A 19,102-nucleotide genomic window follows, 5' to 3' on the forward strand; every position below is an offset into this window, starting at 1 on the left:
CTGCGTGCGCAGGGATGAAACCAGAAGACGAATCCAAGAAAGCTGAGTGGCTACTTGGTCCTGCAGGAAAAACGAACTAATGAAAGTCCAAGTAGGAGGGGAAGAGGAAGCTAGGGGAATGGGGAGTGAGCCCCGTCTCTTTTTTCTGAGATGTGTATTATCAAGTCATTTTTATCTCTCTTGGTGTTTCTTTTGCTGTGTTGCGCTTGAACCCAGGACCATGTGCGTGTTAAGCAAGTTTTGATTTATATCTCTTGGCTCTCAGAAGACATTTGTAAAGTGGGAAAACCGAGCTGGGTTCAGTGGTGCATGTCAGTAATCCCAGTACTTGAGAGGCTGAGACAAGGAGGATCATAAGTTCGAGGACAGCCTCTGCAGGTTAGTGAGATTCTCAACAACCCAGTGAGACCTTGTCTCAAAGAAAAAAATAAGTCGGGCGTGGTGGCGCACGCTTGTAATCCCCGTGCTTGGGAGGCGGAGACAAGAGGATCACACAAGTTTAAAGCCAGCCTCACTGGCTTAAGGAACCCTGTTTCCAAATTTAAAATAATATAAAATATGTCTGGGAGTGTAGCCCGGAGGTAGAAGGGTTTCCAGGAACCCCAGTAAGACCCCCCCCCAAAAAAAATCAAAGAATAAAATAGGTCTGCAGGTGTAGCTCAGAGGTAGAATGATCCTGGTTTCAATCCCTAGTACCAAAAAAAATTACAATAATGAGGAAAACCAACCACCCATGCGTGCAAGCATGTGCGCGTGTGTGTGTGTGTGTGTGTGTGTGTGTGTGTGTGTATGTGTGTGTGTGCATGTGAATATATTTGTCTGTTGTGGGCTAAAGATGGAAAGGAGACCATCTTGCTAGGCTGAGGATACTTCAGGACAGGACAAGGCTTTCCCGTGAAGTTTCACCCTGAGCAGGACCAGGCGGGTCACTGCCAGCAGCACACCCTGCGTGTGGAGCAGGACCCATGGGTTGCATGTTACTATGGGACCTCTTTGGGATTACACGGCCATCAGGGCAGTAGATATTCCTCTGGACCATTACCAGAAAGTTCTGCAGGATGGAGGAGACCATTTCCTCTGCCTGGGCTGCCTGCCTCCCACCCAGGAACCTGGCTGGCAGACAGGTGAGTTGGGCAACAAGCAGAATTGGAAGAGATTTTTTTGCCACGTGCAGTGAAGAGGCCATTGCAGAGTTCACTCCTCCAGGCCCTAGCTGGGGGGGTCTGGACCCCTTCAGAAGGTGCTCTGAGATGGGGGAATGTGTCCAGGGCTTGGAGGAAAAAAAGAAGTGATGTCGATGGCTTCTGCCTAACACTCAGTGAGCAACAGAGGGGGAGCGCCACGGTGGGAAAGGAAGGAACACCACAGTCATGTAACTAGACAGTGACGGGACACCGACATCGCCAACTCCAGAGGACAGGGCACTGGGGTCCAGCGGGGGCCCGGGGGGCTGAGGCTTCAAGCTGGGGGATCATGTCCTGGTCCTTCTGTGAAAGAGGAGAGAACTGGGAGTATTTAACAAAACCGGTGTTTACAAATTCAAAGTCGCTGACCTTACAAATGTCTCAGTTCTATGGGGCCCGAGATGTCCCTATTCTGGAAGAGATTCAAGTTTTTTTTTTTAAAGCACCAATCCCCGGGAGACAGGGAGGATGTGTTTTGAGATGGGCTTTTGTACTGAGGTTTCTAATACAGAGCCGGATTCCTGTTAGCGTGGGTCTGAGTATTACCTAATAATTTATCCCTCTGTCGTCAGCCCTGTACGGACTTCACTGGAGAGTGTGTGGGAGGCCGGGAGCGGGGAAGCAGCGGCGGCGTGACCGTCTGTTGGCCAAAGTCCATACAAAAGGATTCTGAAACTGGGGGAGGAAGTCTATGATCGCCACTCAAGTTGCTTATACACTTCGGGGGGGTGGGACGACAACAAAACACCAGCAAGACCCTAACACGCGTTACACGAGAGAAACCAAGGGCAGCGGTGGAGGAGAGCCGTTCCAGAGCAGACTGCATAAATAAAAGTATTCCATTATAAAACAGGGGACTGTTTGTTCCCGTCCATAGACCCGGGTGAAATGGCAGCTGTACACTTACTTAGTCTGGGGCTCCTCATTCATAAAAAAAAAAAAAAGGGGAATTCTGAGCAGAGTGAAAGAACGGAGGGGTGAAAAGGACCAGCTTTGAACAGAAGAGTAAAACAATGACGTATGCCGAGTCGGCGCGCGCGCGCACACACACACACACACACACACACACACACACACAAAAGAAGAAAAAGAAAAAGCCCACAAATGCTGAATTCCAGGCGATGGCGCAACAGCATGATAACGGAGGAGCAGGGCCCAACAGAAGTCCTGGGCGCATGCCAGGTGGGGACCAAGGTCCCGACAGCCGAAGGCACCACGAGCTCAGGCTCTGGGGACAGAAGAGCCTCTGGTCCGCGGGGCGCCCGTCCCCGCTGTCACTCCTAAGGGCACACACACACAGAGGATGGGCTCAGAGACAAGTGGAAGTCACACAGAGGGAGAGCTTAGACTTGAACCAGAAGAACCATCTGAAATCAGACGGGAAGGCACCGCCTCGCCATGACCGGCAAGTCACAGAAATCACCCTGGTCCTCAACAGTGCTTCCTAAAGAGACCACTCGTACTAGCTCTAAGGGAGACTTGCCTTTCACCCCCACTGGCCCGGCAGGGAGAAAAGTTTCTAAATCCCGTATCTACTGTCCTGTGGGAACTGGCGATTTCTTTTCCCGTGGAGCCTGGGATGGTGCCCACACGGCAGGTGGGCAGAGGGCTTTGGAGGGGCCTAGGAGGGACGCCTGCAGGAGGCAGTGAAGCCGAGGGGCAGACTGTCAGCACGGAGCACTGGGAGATTACGGACTGTCTGCTCTGGCAGGGCTCGGGGAGCCATGAATTAATCATGGGTACCTAGAAAACCAGGGAAAGCAAAAAAGTTGTACAAGAAGGTAAATGAAATTATAAAACTCTACATGGCTCAGCTGTGATTAATATTTATAGAGTTATAATAATGAAAACACTGAATATTAATATAACCCTAAATTATTATTTCATCGTAATGGGAGAGGGAGGGAGGAAGGGGGAAAGGAAAGATGAGTGTGGGGGGCTAGGGGCTTGGGGGGCACAGGCGGGCATGCGGGTATGGCATCTGTTGGGGGGATGTCTGTATGCTTGAGGGGTATGTAAGTGTGTGTGTGTGTGTGTGTGTGTGTGTGTGTGTGTTGTAATATCTATGTATCTGTGGTGTGCGCATGTTAACGTATGGAGCGTGTGGATCGTGTGTATGGGGTATGTGTAGGCGCCTTGTTTATGGGAGGGGGTTGTAGTATGTTTAAGATGGGCATGGGGCCCTGTGAGTTGGTGAATGGGGGATTGGGGTATCAGTGTGTGGGGTGTTTCTGTGAGCGGCTAGAAGCAGGAGTGTTTATGGAAGAATGTACTAGTAAGATTCTCATCTTCCAGACTAGAAAAGCAAGAGATAATGTCTACCATTTAAAAATAATCTAGAGCCGGGCGTGGTGGCACACGCTTGTAATCCCAGCATTAGGGAGGCTGAGACCTGGAGGATCGTGGTTCGAGGACAGCCTCAGCTACTTAGTGAGGCCCTCTGCAACTCAGTGAGACCCGGTTTCAAAATAAAGAATAAAAAAATAGGGCAGGGGGTGTAGCTCGGAGGTCAAATGCCCCTGGGTTCCATCCCCAAACCCACAAAAAAATAAAACATAAAAAAAAATAAAATAAAAATAATCTGGATACAGTGGTAGAAGTATGTTGACAGATATGGAAATAGTCATGAAAGAATCGTCTAGGAGTTGAAAGCCGTTCCTCCGGGCATAGAGGAAGGTCATGGTCTTTTTCATAAGGTTTATGTAACTTTGCACCTTTCAGACCTCTGACACGCCGGGTGTGGTGGAGCACGCCTGTAATCCCAGTGTCGGGGAGGCGGAGACAAGGAAGCAGCATGTTCAAAGAGAGACTCAACAACTTAAGTGAGGCCCTCAGCAGCTTACCAAGACTCTGCTTCAAAACAAACAAAGAAGAGTAATAAAATAGACTAGGGGTATAGCTTACAGGTAGGCTGAACCTAGGTTCAATCCTTAGTATCAAAACAAACAAACAAAATCCAGAAACAAAAACAAAATTGAAGCCTCCATGTGCAGGGTGCACAGCCAGCCATCCTAGTGACTTGGGAGGGAGGCAGGAAGACCACAAGTCTGAAGTCAACCTCCTACACTTAAGATCCTGTCTTTAAAAGGGCCAGGAAAGCCGGGCGTGGTGGCGCACGCTTGTAATCCCTGTGCTTGGGAGGCGGAGACAGGAGGATCACGCAGGTTCGAAGCCAGCCATGCTGGCGCTGGCTTAAGAGACCCTGTTTCCAAAAATAAAAACATAGGTCTGGGAGTGTAGCCCGGATATAGAAGGGCTTCCAGGAACCCCAGTACCACCAAAAATAAATAAATAAATAAATAAATAGCCAGGAGGCAGCTCCATAGTCAGGTGCCCCTGGGTCCACACACAAGAACACAGCCCTGCAGGTTGCGACTGGCGCCGGGGAGGAGAGTGAGGAGTCAGTGGGGCAGGATAGCAAGACACCCCAGAAGCTCTCTGAAGACATCGGGCAACACCAGGAGGTCCAAGCATCAGGCTGAGAGCTAAGGGCTGGGATCTGATGCCTCGTGCGCTGGCGTATGGGGCAGGCTGTGGACCAGGAGCTAGGGATAGGCCTGAACGGCTGTCAGAAAACCAGAAAAGCACATCCTGGGAGCCACGGGAAGAGCCAGCCTTTCTAACACTTCAGGTAAAAAAAAAAAAAAAAAAAAAAAAAAAAAAGAACAAGGACCAGCGGGTAGCCACTGGGCTGGGTTCATCGCCGGCCGCCGGGGCCTTCGCCAGGGTGGTTTGGTCGTAGGAGGGAGCAGGCAATCAAAGGCTGAGGAAGGGACTAGAACGGTACCATACAGACCCTCCCCAAGAATCCTGAAGGTTTGATGTAGGGAGAGTGGGGACCAAGGGCTCAGCTTTTACTTTATTGTTTTCAGGGAGACAAGTGACAGTCTCGTGCTTCCGGTTTAGGATAAGGGGTTGAAAAGTCGCAAAGACAGAAGAAAGGAGGATGGTTCTGCCAAATGAGACCTCAGTGGAAGTAAGAGTCACAGAGAGGAGGGAAAGAGGAATGGTGCCCACAGGCAGTATGGCAGGAGGGAGGGAGGTCCGGGGCGATCCTGTCAGAAGGTCTCTGCTGCAAGAAGTGGCAGACAGCCCAGACCCACAGGACAACAGGGACCACTCGCAAACACAATTAAGACTTCTAATTTTTTTTTTTTTATGGTACTGGGTATGGAACTCAGGGGCATTCTACCTCTGAGCTACAACTCCAGCACTATTTTTTACTCTTTATTTTGAAACAGGGTCTCTCTGAGTTGCAAAGGGCCTCACTAAGTAGCTGAGGCTGGCCGCAAACTGCAATCCTCCTGTCTCAGCCTCCCAAATGCTGGGATTCCAAGCCTGCGCCACCACGCCTGGCACCAGTGCTAATTATGATCCTCTCTGAAGCTCCCTCTTACCAGCCTTTGAGACCACAAGCGATCTGTTCTCCACACTGAGCAAGGCACGCAACCGATCATTTGCTGGGATGGTGTGAGCCCAGAATGAAGTCTAGACTGCATGCTGGAGGACCCTGGGGGACCAGGGACAGAACCGATCCATGCACCTTCCTTCCAGGACACAGCGGTCCCCCGAGAGACCAGGAATGGGCAGGTTCCTCCAGCCGAAGCCTCTCGGATCAAGCCCCGGGCCCGCCTGGCCCTGCACACCCACGCCGTGACTCACCGGGGTCGGTGGAGGGGCATCTGCGGATGGTGAAGATCTGCCCCAGGTCCTCGTCCTCCTCGGGAAGGCCCTTCTGTAGCCGCTGCAGCTTGCGCAGGCTCTCGCTGCGCTGGTGCTTCATGGAGCGCACGTGCTGAATGAGGTTGAGCTTGGCCTTGGTGGAGTAGTTGCACAGGACGCAGTGGTAGTAGCAGCTCTCGCCCTCCACGCCAGTCTCGTGCTGCTGCAGATGCTGCAAGGGACGGAGGAGAGGGCCACGCCGTCAGTCGCTGAGAGCCACCGCTGCCGGCCCACCCCATCCCGGTCACAGCCCGAGGGTTAGGGAAAGGTCCCCTTAGCTAGTAGTTCCTTGAAGACCTGCATTCCTGTGTCCCCCGACCACCAGCTCCCGGGTGGCTGTCCAGGGTCCTGCTGACACTGCCCAGTGACCAGGCCCTCCCAGCATCCCGCTTTGCTCTCCAAAGTATCCCGCTTTATTTAGATCAGGAATCGGCACATTATGGCCCACCGCCTGCATTGTTCGTAAAGTTTTATTGGCACACACAGCCACTCCGTTTATTTACACACCAATCTGTGGCTGCTTTGGAAGCATCAGAGTTAACAGTTGACAGAGAAGGTGTATCCAGTGGAACCTAACACTATCTGACCCTTTACAGACAAGTCGGCCAACCCCCAACCCCGGCTCCGGTGACGGCCTCTGTCCACCACGCGGCGGCCTCGGCCAGTGAAAGGGAGCCCGAGGTTGCTGCCCGCCTTTTCCACAAGAAAAGACAACTCAGGGCTTTGTATTTAAAAGTATAGTCTATTGGGAAAACTCAAAGTTAGGTTTTTCTTTGAATTAAAAAAATAACAAACATTGCTCCAGATTCCTTTCCCATCAAAGCCGGCTGGCTCAACACTGGTCAGTATCATGGGTCATCTGGCATGTCCGGTGGTCACAGTTACGTTCCCTGTAGTGTTTGACCGACACGGCACTGAGTCCAGAGGGTGCTAACCCCAGGGCCAGCAGCAGGAAACAGGGCAGGTAGGATAGAAGCTTGGGCTGCAAGTGCAGTGGGAGTCATGCAAACAGCTGACAGACCCAGACTGCTGTGCCTGGGACACAGATGATCAGGGAGGAGCATGGCCCGCGCTGCCGGGGAGCCTCTGAGAAGCTACCGAAAGCTGTGGCCCTCGTCTTCTCACCGCCAGAGAAGAGACATGTTCCGCCTCCTTTCTTCCAAATGACCCCTTGAAGGGAAGAGGGAGTTTTTCTACTGAGCATGTGTGAAGCAGGGGGAGCAATTCTAAGATGCTTCAGTGGCTGACCCAAGGCAACCCGGCGGGTGAAAGGGAACGAGCCAGAACCTGGGGCTGACCTCCCTCCCGGCAGGCACCCAGCATCCTTCTAGGGAAGGGAATTCAGGTAACGTGTTGAATGTGCTCCTGTGACCCTCTGACCTACCCTGGTCTCCTTGCCACCCCGATCCCACCCGAGACCCCCACGCCTGGCCTGAGGAGCTGCCGCACAAGTCCGATGGACACCCACGCGGTGCTGATTCTGCTGCGGTGTTGGCCTCGCAAGACTTGTTGAGCACCTGAAGCGTCCTGCACTTCACGCTTCCTACCTAAGCGCGCTGCCCTGACGGTCACAACTCGTGCACGTCCATACCCTATGTCCACACGCAAACCCCAGAGGCACGTTTGCACTTGCTGGAAGAGGAAGCCTGAACGCACCAGCTAGGCGCCACAGCCGATGCATGGCCTGAGGCCAACAACCCTGCAGACGGCTCAAGTCCTCCCCGAGAAATATCGGTCTGCAGTTATGGACAAAAAGGGCCTCGGGGGCACCAAGGGAGAGCGAGCCCTCGGACGCCCAGAGTGGGCGATTTGACACTCAGGTGCAGAGCGCGGGGCAAGACAAAACCCCACCGCCCTGAAATCATTTCTGGGGAAGAAGAACTAGTGAGTGTCTGAAGCTAAATGCTAGAAAAATTACAACTGGCCATGAAAAGCTAACTTTCCTTAAATAAATTTGAGCTCAGATTTTTTTTTTTTTTTTTGTGGTGGGGGATGCTTTATCTTCATCATTCCTTTAGTCCTGGAAACAAAGGTCTGACCCAGAACTGGGGGTGGCACACGTGGGTAAGAGCCAGGAGCTGCTGTATGAAGTCAGAGACCAAAAGAACTAGATTCATTAGAATAAAAGCTCGCAGGAAGAATAAGCATGGAGCCCAAAGCAAGACCACATCACCGAGGGGTTTGGGCAGAAACATACACTGTGAAGTCAAGGGCCAGAATCTCCAAAGCCGGAGCTCCCCAGGCCCCAAGACGTCCCCGCGAAACGGGGTCCCCTTGCAAGAAGGCACCAAGTTCTAAATGTAACAGATTAACGTGGAGGTGAAGGTTCTATTCCAAATGGCTAGGCTTTCCGATCTCCAAGCCAGACGAGAGGGAGATGATAGCTAAAAAAGACCTGGATGGGAATTGAGATGTCAAATGTCTTTTGTCCTCCAATCCAAGGGCTCTTGGGTTATGATAGGGTTGTGTAAATGTCGAGCCAAACGAATATCGTGCTGAAAAACATTGCCTTAAAAAATTAATAATTGATATGATGGAGATGTTTCCGAAGTACTCTACCCTTGAGCTCACGCTGGTAAGCTACTTTTTGGGGGATGGAACCCAGGGGCATTCTGCCTCTGAGCTACACCCCAGACCTATCTTTTATTCTTTATTTTGAAACAGGGTCCCTCAAAGTTAAAGGAGGCCTCACTAAGTAGCCGAGGCTGGCCACAAACCTGCGATCCTCCCGTCTCAGGCTCCCAAGCACTGGGATTACAAGCGTGCGCCACCACGTTCCAGCTAGCTGCTGTCTCTTACATTGCCGCAATTTTTTCTGGTCTGTCATTTGAAAGCCATTGTGGAAAGGAAATGGCTATGCACCGGGAATCAAGGAGGAAAGAATCAGAGGAAACGAGGGAACTTTTAGGGTCCTCTCTTAGCAACTTAACATCAAAGCTTAACTCAAATAGATGAGCTTACTTTTATACTCCAAGTTCATTCTGCGAGACACTGAAGAACAGAAAAGTCTCCAGAATAAACTACATCTGGGTTGCTAAGAAACACCTGTTTCCTATGGTCTCACCCCATCTCAAACTTCCACTTACAGCCTGGGTCTCCTGGTGCTTTCCTTCATGTGCCAATTCCTGGTCCTGTTTCTTGTTACTCCTTGGGCTGGCCAAGCTGGAGGAAACAGGGGCCCAGGGCCAGCAGCAGGGCCCTGACCTCTGTGTCCTTCTGTGACCCCTCCAGTAATTCCCAGACAATTCTAGTGACAATTCTTTGACTTGTTGGCCAGACCCGCTCTCTCCTGAGCTGCGCCGGCCTCTCCCCAGAAACCGGCTCTGGGAACCTGCCTATGTGTAGCATCAGGAGGGCAGGGGCTCAAGAAGCAGAAGCAAGATGCTTCCACTCCTGGGGCAAGTCAGACAGCCAAGGACACGCTTTCCCCACAGAAGAGCGGAGATGTTTTCATTTGGAGAAGGAGGGAGAATAATTTGTTCCTGACCCAGCTAATTAGAATACCCTCAATTGGGATCACAATGTATTTAATTAAGTTCACTGTAATATATGAAGAATCCACCAAGGCACAACTCCCAGCGGTGCACTCAGCAGCAGAGCCTCCTCCTCTCGGGTTCCTGCGCTCCTTGCCAGCCACGAAATTTTCCCCCCACACAAATCCTCAACTCCCCCAAGCTCCGCCTCTATCACCCGGCTCTTCCGTCAAAGGAAGGGGCGGCGAATTTTTTGTTTTACTTTTTTCTTCTTTATTTAATTTGGGTTCGTGATTCCTTCCTGCCCTTCTCTGTGAGTGGGGTTTAAAAGCTGAAACAAAACAAGGACTTCAGCTGTGGTTGGTGTACCACCGCACGCCATCCCCGGGGACCCACACAAGGCTGGCTCCGGAGCCCATTTGCTGGGGCTTCTTCTAAGTGTTGGCAACATGTAAAACACTGTGTAAACACACACACACACACACACACACACACACACACACACACACACACTATGCTCAACCCGAGGGAATTAACCAGGAGACAAGCAGCGACAGGGTTGACCCAGAGAACATGTCAGAGGAGAGGAGGTGGGCATCCCTTCGGCCGGAATGCCACTGTGAGACTTTTTCCTCTGGGACCCCTGAAAGCAACAAGGGCCTCCTGGCTCACTCCAGAAAAATCAGAGGACCAACCAGTGGGCGGAGAAAGGAAGGTCAACCCAGCTGAAGGGTTCAGAAACACAACCAAGGTCCACCCAATCTTGCTCGGCCCAGCCAGCCTCTCTTGTAGCCTTGGGTCCCACTGAATTTTTCTTTGACTGTCCTCCAATCTCTCTGGCTGGGGATGGGGGTGCAGGGGCAGGGCAGAGCCTCTGCCTAGCACGTACAAGACCCCGGGTTCTACCCCCAACCCTGCAGATGAACAAAATAAATAAAAGATGAAATATGCCTGCAAAAGATTGGGCTCTGGGTACAGCATGGGAGAAGCACAGAAATGTCTCTGCTTGACAACAGGATTCACCTCCCGAAAGCTCAGAGAATTGCCAATAGGAAGGAAATAAGGACCCGGTTTGATCTGCATGTGGAGGCAGACACCAGACCCCAACAATCTCCTACTTCTCCCAGGGACCACTGGGCAGCAGAGACCAGCCTGTCTTCAGGGGGAGCCACCGGGAAGGTGAGTAACACGTGTTAGGTGGTCACTGCCTGACGCTGGGAGGAAGAGGGGCCTGCTTGTGCCAGCCAGAGGGCTTTGCTTGCTCCTCGCGCCCATCTTTCAACATGTCTGATGTCCTGAGGTGCTCATCCCAGGGAGTGGGGAGATGAGCCCCCTATGCTGACGGCACGGAAACAGCTGAGGTCCCACCGACATCCTCCGTAGCTTCCCTTCTGGATCTCTTTCAGAGAGAAGAATCCAGAAAAGAAGAGCCCTCCCTGCAGTCAGGGGCCCCCCTGCCAGTGCGCCTGGCCTGTGAAGCGAGTGCAAAAAGCAAATTAATAATTAAAAAAGAAAGGAAGGAACGGAGGCCGGGCAGCGTCGCTTCGCGGGATTCTGCTCCATTAATATGTGGTGCGCGTTCGCCCCAGCCAAATACTGAAAGTCAAAGAGGGCCCTTGTTAGAAAATAATTCATCGTGAAAATCAAAAAAATGTGTTCCTGTTACTTGTTTCCCAGGAAAACTAACCAACTTCTGTCAGAGAACATTGATTTCTATAAATCTGGAGGGGCCCCAGCTCCCGCCTCCTCCCCAGCAATAGGAAACTTCTAACATCTGGTTCTTCATGCATGGAATGCAAAATATTGATCAGCTCTTGTCACGGCCTCCCCTTTAAAGTAGCAATGGACAGGGTACATTCTGATGACGCACAGGCACGCGCGCCCTTGGTTCACAAAGGGCGCTTCCTTGGGGAGTCACACTGTTACCGCAAACACGCCCAAGCCCACTCTCTGGCCACACTTCAGGGTGACAGGACGCAACCCTATTCTGGGATGGAGTGCAAAGGGCGGGGCTCTTTGATGGGGGAAGATGGTTTCCAGGGACCTCTCTGAGCACACGGGCTACTGCAGAGGACACCAGGCAGTACCCCCGTGTAGCAATCCCTCAAAGGCCAGAGATACTTGTCATGCTCTGAAGGGAACCAATACAGAGGCAGGTGGGGACCCGTTACCCTCCTCAGTCCATAAAGACAGAGGTCCCACAATGGAGGAAGGAAAGAGATCTACCTGGAGCATGCCAAAGGCTTCGGGTTCTCTTGTTGGGAAGAGGATGTACAAGCTCACCAACAACGCTGGTTAGAAGGAGTGGGGAAGACCCAAATTTGGCTTGCCAACTCCCAGCATCGTAAGAGGAGACAAGGAAGATGTGCGTGGGGGTCTGTGTGCCCGCGGGCCCGCTGCCCTGGATAACGCACCTACTCAGACTTCTTAAACTTCTCCTACGGCCCGCTGAGGTGTTTGGCTCATGGCCATGGAGGAGCCCAAAGCACAGAGAGGTTGTGCATTGGCCTCAAGGTTTCCCAGAGTGCGGGAGACGGCCTTTTGACCTGGGACTAGGTTCCAAGCCCACAGCTGTCAAACTCCAGCGGGTCTTCTGTAACACAAGGCTCCCAGGGGCCCGGGCATGCACCTCGAATGCCTAAAAAAAGAATCCCTTTGGATGCGATGCAACAGGGTTGGAGGGCGGTTAATTTTTTTAATCAGTAAGGTTGAGGTTCCTTTCAGATTTAATGTCACATTTTTTTAGGAAAGATTCGTGAAGGGTCAACCTAAATATATACATATTTCCCATTTAATCTCGGCTTTTCATCTCCTGGTGCCCTCGTCCTTGGCACATGCTAATTTAGTCCTGTTTCACCATAGGAGCCCTGCAGACACCAGAAGATAGAAGCCCCGGCTACAATGCAGAAGGAAAAAAAGCGAAAGGAAGCAAAAAAAAAAAAAAAAAAAAAAAAAAAAAAAAAAAAAACGCTCCCCAGATCAATCCATTTGGGTGGCTCTGCCCTATTTTCTGGTTTCTAGGCCAGGCTCCTCCTGTCCGGGAACGAGCCCTGCTTGTTCACTCCCAACATGTGAGCTCCAGGGCCAGAGCTGGACTTCTCAGTCCTGTGACTTTCCCCTACACGAATGACATTGCCTGACTCGAGAATCTCCCTCTTGGTGGCCCTCAGCTATAGAGCCAATCCTAGAGGGAACGCAACAGCCAAAGCAGAAACTCGCCAGGCTGTACCTGCCCTGGCGCCAAATCTCTTCTGGAGAAATACAAATGTGGACCCTCGGGGAATGCTGGCACTTTAGCATGGTAGATTTCACGTCCCTCTGTCAGGAAAACTACCCCAGAAGGGAGCGTGGAGTCCTTGTTTACACGTGGAGAGGGAGGTGATCAGACACACAGGGCTCCTCAGAAGGGGCCACTGTCATGACGTCGCTGTGAGGGCTGGTTTCCGGAATAGTCCAAAGGGCATCTACCAAGCCCAGAAGCCAATGGAGAGTACTTGGGCCATGGAGTTGGGCCCCACGGGGTGACAGTGGACTGGCCACTCTCCAGAAGCCACCTAAAGCTCCTGGGATCTGAGAATTATTGCCTTCACTGGGACAGTACACAGATAACAGTGATGTTCTCTATCCACTGAGATGTACTTCTTCTCCAGCCCTCGCCAACATAACTCCTTGCACAAAAGCAGGGGCCACGGCAGGGCGTGATGCTGCGCGCCTGCAATCCCAATGCTTGGGAGGCTGGGACTGGAGGATCTCAAGTTCAAAGCCAGCCTCTACAACTTAGAGAGCCCCCAGCAACTTAGAGGCCCTGTTTCAAAATTTAAAAGGGCTGATGTACGTGTAGCTCAGAGTTAGAATGCCCCTGGGTTCCATCCCCAGCACCAACAAAAGGGGGGACACACCACTATTGACATGTGACCTTAGTGTGTGTCGATTTCGCTCCATATCAAACTGCTGTCAATACTGGAGGCTTAAGTACACTCCAGATTAATGCAGCCTGGTACGAAGCCCTGGCTCCGAATCCACTGGCCGTGCTATACTGGGCAGAGTCATAGACACTGCTGGGCCCCAATTTTTTTCTGTGCCAAACTGAACAGTAACAGAACCTCTTCACACCACCGCCAGGAAGACTAGATGGAGTAAGTCCCATAAAATGCTCAACACGGTGAACCTGACACACGGCTAGCCTTTATAATGAGTGGGGCTATTATGACCATTTTCATTATCTTTACAACTAGTTAACCTTTGGGACTAGGAATAAAAACAAATATCTACTAAATGTACCTACTTGACATCTTCCTTCCTTACCACCCCCATCCCTTCCCAGATCCCAAAGTGGAACCCCATGGTTGACATCAAAAAAACTGTGATACATGGAAATTAGGACATGAACAGGAGGTGCTAAGCACACATGGGCCCTCTTCTTCCTCTTAAAAGGCACTGGATTTTTATCTTAAGCAACTCACCCAAACTCTTACCACTGGTATAGGCAGAGCCAGGATCCAAACCCCAAGACCAGCCCATGTCACCAAACCCTATTCATTCACACTGGATCTCTTTGCCCCTCGTGGTGCCAATATAATGAAATTCAACCCCATCTGCCAACATCTCAGGTAAGACCAGGGAGGTAAGAAAAAGTCAGCTGACATAGCTGGCAGAGGTTTCCCTGACCCCCAAATCCATCCTGAAGGATTTGCTTATTTATTTATTTTTATCTCCAACCCCATGCTAATCCATGTGTGTGGGGGGGTGGGAGAGAGAGAGAGAGAGAGAGACAGAGACAGAGACAGAGACACAGAGAGAGACACAGAGAGAGAGACAGAGACACCAGCTTCCTGGTGGTCTAAACAGGTGCACTACCTCACCTGCAAAAGGGAAATATTTATACTTGCTCAGTCTTCCTTGGAGGTTATTTTTGAAACCACACAAGAAAAATATACATGAAAATCTTTCACAAGATGTGAAGGATTGCCCAAATATTTGTCACTGCCACGGTCCTGGTACCGTGGGCCTGGATCATGCTTCGCCATCCTAACAGGTGGGCACCATTCCATGGGGCTGGTGGTTAATGACGTGATCGGTGTTCTAGCTCAGTGATTCTCCACCGTGAGCGTGCCTGAGAAGTGAGAAGCTCCTGGGGTTGCCACACCAGAGATGGCCAGGCCCCTTGTAGGGGTTTCTGATTAAGTATCTCTGGGCGGAGACCAATAACTTGCATGCCCCAGATGATGCTCTTGCTGCTGTAGCATGGACAACAACTGCCAGGGAGCAGAGACCCAAGTCACACTCTGCAGAAACGCTCCTCCGTAAGGGAGGACAATTTTTCCAAGACCTAAAATCTCTACACTTGTCTTTTCCCAAAGAGTATTTCAGATTCTAGCAAAGTGCGCCAGATAAATCATGCGATGCAGGCGTGCAGGAATTCACCTCCTTAATGAAAAAGTCGCACGGAAGCAGCTGCCCGCTACTGGCCTGCTCCAGATACTTCATAAAAGTCAGAATTGGCGCTATTCATCTTCTTCTCCCCTTTCGCACCTGCAGCCTACAATGTCCCGGGGCTGCGGCGGGAAGCGTGACTCTAGATGGCAAAGCGTAGCGTCACGCCTGCCTCCCTCTCGCTGCAGCCCGCTGGGCGCACCTGTCCACATGTCTCGCTGGAATGGAGCCCGTGGAAGACTTTCCACTGAATGCAAGGAGGGGGAAATGAAAGGGTCTTTAAGATTCCTCCCACGCTCTTGAACTTTCCGGCGGCGGCTGCTGAGTGTGAACTTGGTGCTCAGACCCCAAGGGCTCTCCGAGTGCCCACGTGCCGACAAATACCCTCCTAGATTTCTTTATGAGAGAGGATAGGAGCCGCCAGTGTGACAGGGACTGGGGGAGGTGGCGTGGGCACCCACACAGCTGACTTCTTCCTCCCCAGAGCTGCTGGATTTTTAAGTTTGATTTCATTTCTCTCTTGAAATTAAAAAAAAAATGGCCAAGTGACAGGCAGGGAAAGGAAGTTCCCTCTGAACAAACGCCCGTTGGTGGCGATCATTGTGGCCGCTGCCAACCTTTTGCTATTTTTTCTTAAATTCCTTGGGTTTTACTAAAGGTTCAAGGGGAGAGTTACACTTGTAGAAAGGGAATGGGGGACCAACACAGTGAGAAAGAGAACCCCGCTTTGTTGAGGACGCAGAGCCAGGTCTGAGCCAAGGGGCCGGGACGTGGCAGCTTCATGGCAAGAGGGACTTGGTTTTGTGGACGGTGAGAGAGCTGGTTTCTCCGCTCTGCTTTTGCCCCCCCCATAAATAACCCAGACAAACACCCTGAGCACTGAGTTTTGTTCTTCTTCCCCCTCTTTTTAAGTCTCATTAAAAGCCGATATTGTTCAGCCTCAAGATGGAGAGCTCAGCATGGATTTTACTGAACGTTAAATCAACCAGCAAGCGCAGCCAGCAAACTCTGTGGCACTTTTACTTTAAATAATGCAATAATTATTGAATTTCCTTTTTATAACTGAAGTGCTGGAATGTAAACAATGGGGCTGTAATTGCAGGAAGGGGGATCAATAGAGGCAATCGTTTTCAGCCATGTTAATTGTAAATACAATTGCTCCAAGATGTCAGCCTTGTTCTTCTTGCTCCCAGAATCATCCTAACGGATGACAGAGTCCAACTTTCCCATTACAGCTGTTCGTTCCTTTAAGAGGTTCTCAATCAGGTCTGATCAATCTGTCAAGATAATGCATGGAGTAAGTAAGACTCTTCCAAACACAGGCTCCCAATCAATAGCCTGGACCAGCTTAATGAGGTGGGGCTCAGGCCCAGAGGGAGGTAACAGCCCCCAGCTTGTGCCTGGGTTTGGCAGGCTGGCTTCCTCGCCTGGCCCTGATAAACAGATCAGCCTTTAATGAGGACATTAGTTATGCATGCTTCAGCAAGCAGCAAGGCACCCATCCCTTGGGACAGACGGACAGAAAACCAAATAGATTAACAGAAAACAATATGGTGCCAAATTAGGTCTAACTGAAGACTTTTCCCTCCTTGTCCTGTTCTCTTAATTGTCCAGCAGAGTGGAGGCCATCAATTAATCATTCCAATGGGCATGCGCTCAAAGACCTGGAGCATCCCTTGGGCTGGGAGAGCTCTGGGTGTCTGCTGGTTCCCCTCAAGCACCGTGGTGGCCTCGACTCCATTTCCAAGTTACAAAGGGGTCAGAGAGGTCTCTCACGAAAGGGCCTCAGCACCAACCAGCTAGAGTGAAGGACAAGGAAGGGTGAACATAAAGTGTGACCGTCACACAGGTAGGCTGGGGAGGGAAGGTAGATGTGAACCATTCCTGGAGGCTAAGGTCCGAGTTTCTAAGACCTCTCCCTGCAGAAGAGCAGATGGAGAGGCATGAGCCTAAAAGCCATTGCTCAGGCCTGGCGTCCTGCAGGCTGCACAAGTACTGTAGGGGCTGGCTGCTCCCAGAGATGACAAGGGAGGCCCCCGGGAGTCTGGAGAGCCACTGTCCCCTGCTTGAAGGCCACTATGCATCTTCCTGTTTGCTCCTCCTGTGATGGGTGGGGGTCCTCGAGACAGAGCCACGCTGAAGGGAGGATCTGCCGAGAATCCAGCAGTCCCTCCTCTCTTGGGATGCCTAGCTTTCAGCAGAGGTCCTCACAGGGTCACCTGGAACCAGCCACCTCAGCACTTCCAGGAGACACAAGACACGCAAAGTCTTGGGCCTGTCTGAGTCCGTAGAGGCTCGGGGGAGGGGGGGCAGAAGCGTGGGTCCACGGAGCCCTGCAGGGGATTCCGATGCAAGACCACGTGGTGGCGGCTGTCCTAGAGGTGGGCCAGGCAAGGCGGGCTCCAGTAGGGGTGACCTTCTAGTAGTTAGACTTGGCCAACTGGTGTTTCGCCCCCCTCACTTAAACATCGTCCTGAGCCCAAGGTCTCTCCAGGAAACCGTCTTGGCGCTGAGAGTGGGCTCAGAGGAGTAACTACTGGTTCCAGCCACTCCGCCACCTGCCTGCTCCAGAACACAAGGCCTCTGAGAGTAATAAAACCCAAAGGATATAAAGACCTGTGTCAAAACTCCATTTTATTAATTGGGGGAAAAATCACGGGGTGGGTCATACATACGACTGGATTTCGCACATTAAAGGTCCCACCTTTGTGAATGAAGTTAAAAGAGGGCAGTCGGGTCTTTTTAAAAGTCCGGGGGACCAGCAGACTAAAAGAAAGGGAAAAAATATTCAGCTACGAGGATGAGACCCCTCTACCAAGCAGAGACCCCGCTGGCGGCCTGCCCAGGCTCGGGTACCACACAGGGCTGCAAGCAAGCCGGCCCTCGACCTCGGCTACACCCCAGAAACGAGAAATCGCCCCCCTCCTCATGTTTTGTCTAGGTCTTCAGCTTGCCTTTTAAGACCTACCTAATCTAGTCCAAACCCCTTCCCTCCCACCCTCCCCAAGAAATTAGACTCCGGGCAGTTCCCACCGGACCCGCCAACTCTGATCATCCTGTTTTTAGCGTCTTTTCCTGCTCAGGGACCATTGTGACATCCACAAGGTTGGTTAAGGTACCGGTACCTCCGCCTGGAAGCCCTTCCCCATCATGCCTGACCTAAAACTGTCTCCTGGCCTCGGGGTGCTCCTCGCACAAGGTGACCCTGCCAGCGCCCACCACAAACCGCTCCTCTGAACCTTCCTAAAATGCCTTCTGTGCCGGGCTCTCGGCTGACGGGACAGTGTGAGACTGAGAGAATAAATTTTGTGCTAATATTCACTGTTTATTTAAATAAGAGTTTATGACAGGAGGTAATTACTACAAATGGCTGCATTTAGTGACAATTCAATTTTTTTTAGTATGTGGATCGCATCACATTCCCTTCCCTCCCCTCCAAATCAGCCCAAACGTCATCCAGCCAGAGGTCCACTCCGTGGCTGTTGATATTCTTTCTTTCTATTTCTTCCACAGACCTAGTCATATTCTTTATCTAGGTCTTAATATCTCTATACTCTTTTACTATGGGGCAAGGGTACTGGGGATTGAACCCAGGTGCGTCCTACCTCCAAGCTACACCACCAGCCTTTTTTATTTTTTTAATTTTTTATTCATTTATTTATTTTGCGGGTCCGGGGAGGGAACCCAGGGGCATTTGACCTCTGAGCCACACCCCCTGCCCTATTTTTTATTCTTTATTTTGAAACCGGGTCTCACTGAGTTGCAGAGGGCCTCACTAAGTAGCTGAGGCTGTCCGCGAACCGCGATCCTCCGGTCTCAGCCTCCCGAATGCTGGGATTACAAGCGTGCGCCACCACGCCCAGCTCCTTCAGCCCTTTTTAAAGATAATATATATTGATACCTTGTAATTATATATCATAGTGAAGTTCAATGTGATAGAAATGAGGTGGCCTGGTAGTGACTATAATCCCAATACCTGACAGGTTGAAACAGGAGGATCACCTTAGCAGCTGAGCAAAACTCTCAGCAACTTAGTGAGACCCTGTTTCAGGAAAGAAAGAAAGAGGCTGAGGCTACAGCTCAGTGGTAAAAATGCACCGGGGTTCAGTCCCCAATGCCAACAAAAAATAAAAAAATAAATACAAACATACATGCACACGGTACTTGGAGAGTCCCCGCCCTATATATGTCCGTGGGATATATAAGGAAACAGCATTATCTGAACTGCCGCCTCCACTGAGCCTGCTGTAACCTCCTCGTCACCTCCCTTCTGTTTCGCCTTCCGCTAGT

General features: G+C 51.2%; 1 protein-coding gene across 1 annotated transcript in view; it reads right to left on the minus strand.

Annotated features, from left to right (window-relative positions):
* The window catches only part of ZFHX3 (zinc finger homeobox 3), a gene marked incomplete at both ends in the record, with an annotated part of 173,783 nt that overhangs the window by 99,538 nt on the left and 55,143 nt on the right, over nt 1–19,102 (minus strand). The window contains one exon of the mRNA XM_080702166.1: nt 5,847–6,078. Coding sequence (XP_080558292.1) covers nt 5,847–6,078 — 232 coding nt within the window. The remainder of the gene's footprint in view (nt 1–5,846; nt 6,079–19,102) is intronic.

This window comes from Muscardinus avellanarius (assembly GCF_963383645.1).
Source record: "Muscardinus avellanarius genome assembly, chromosome: 10".
NCBI lineage: Eukaryota > Metazoa > Chordata > Mammalia > Rodentia > Gliridae > Muscardinus > Muscardinus avellanarius.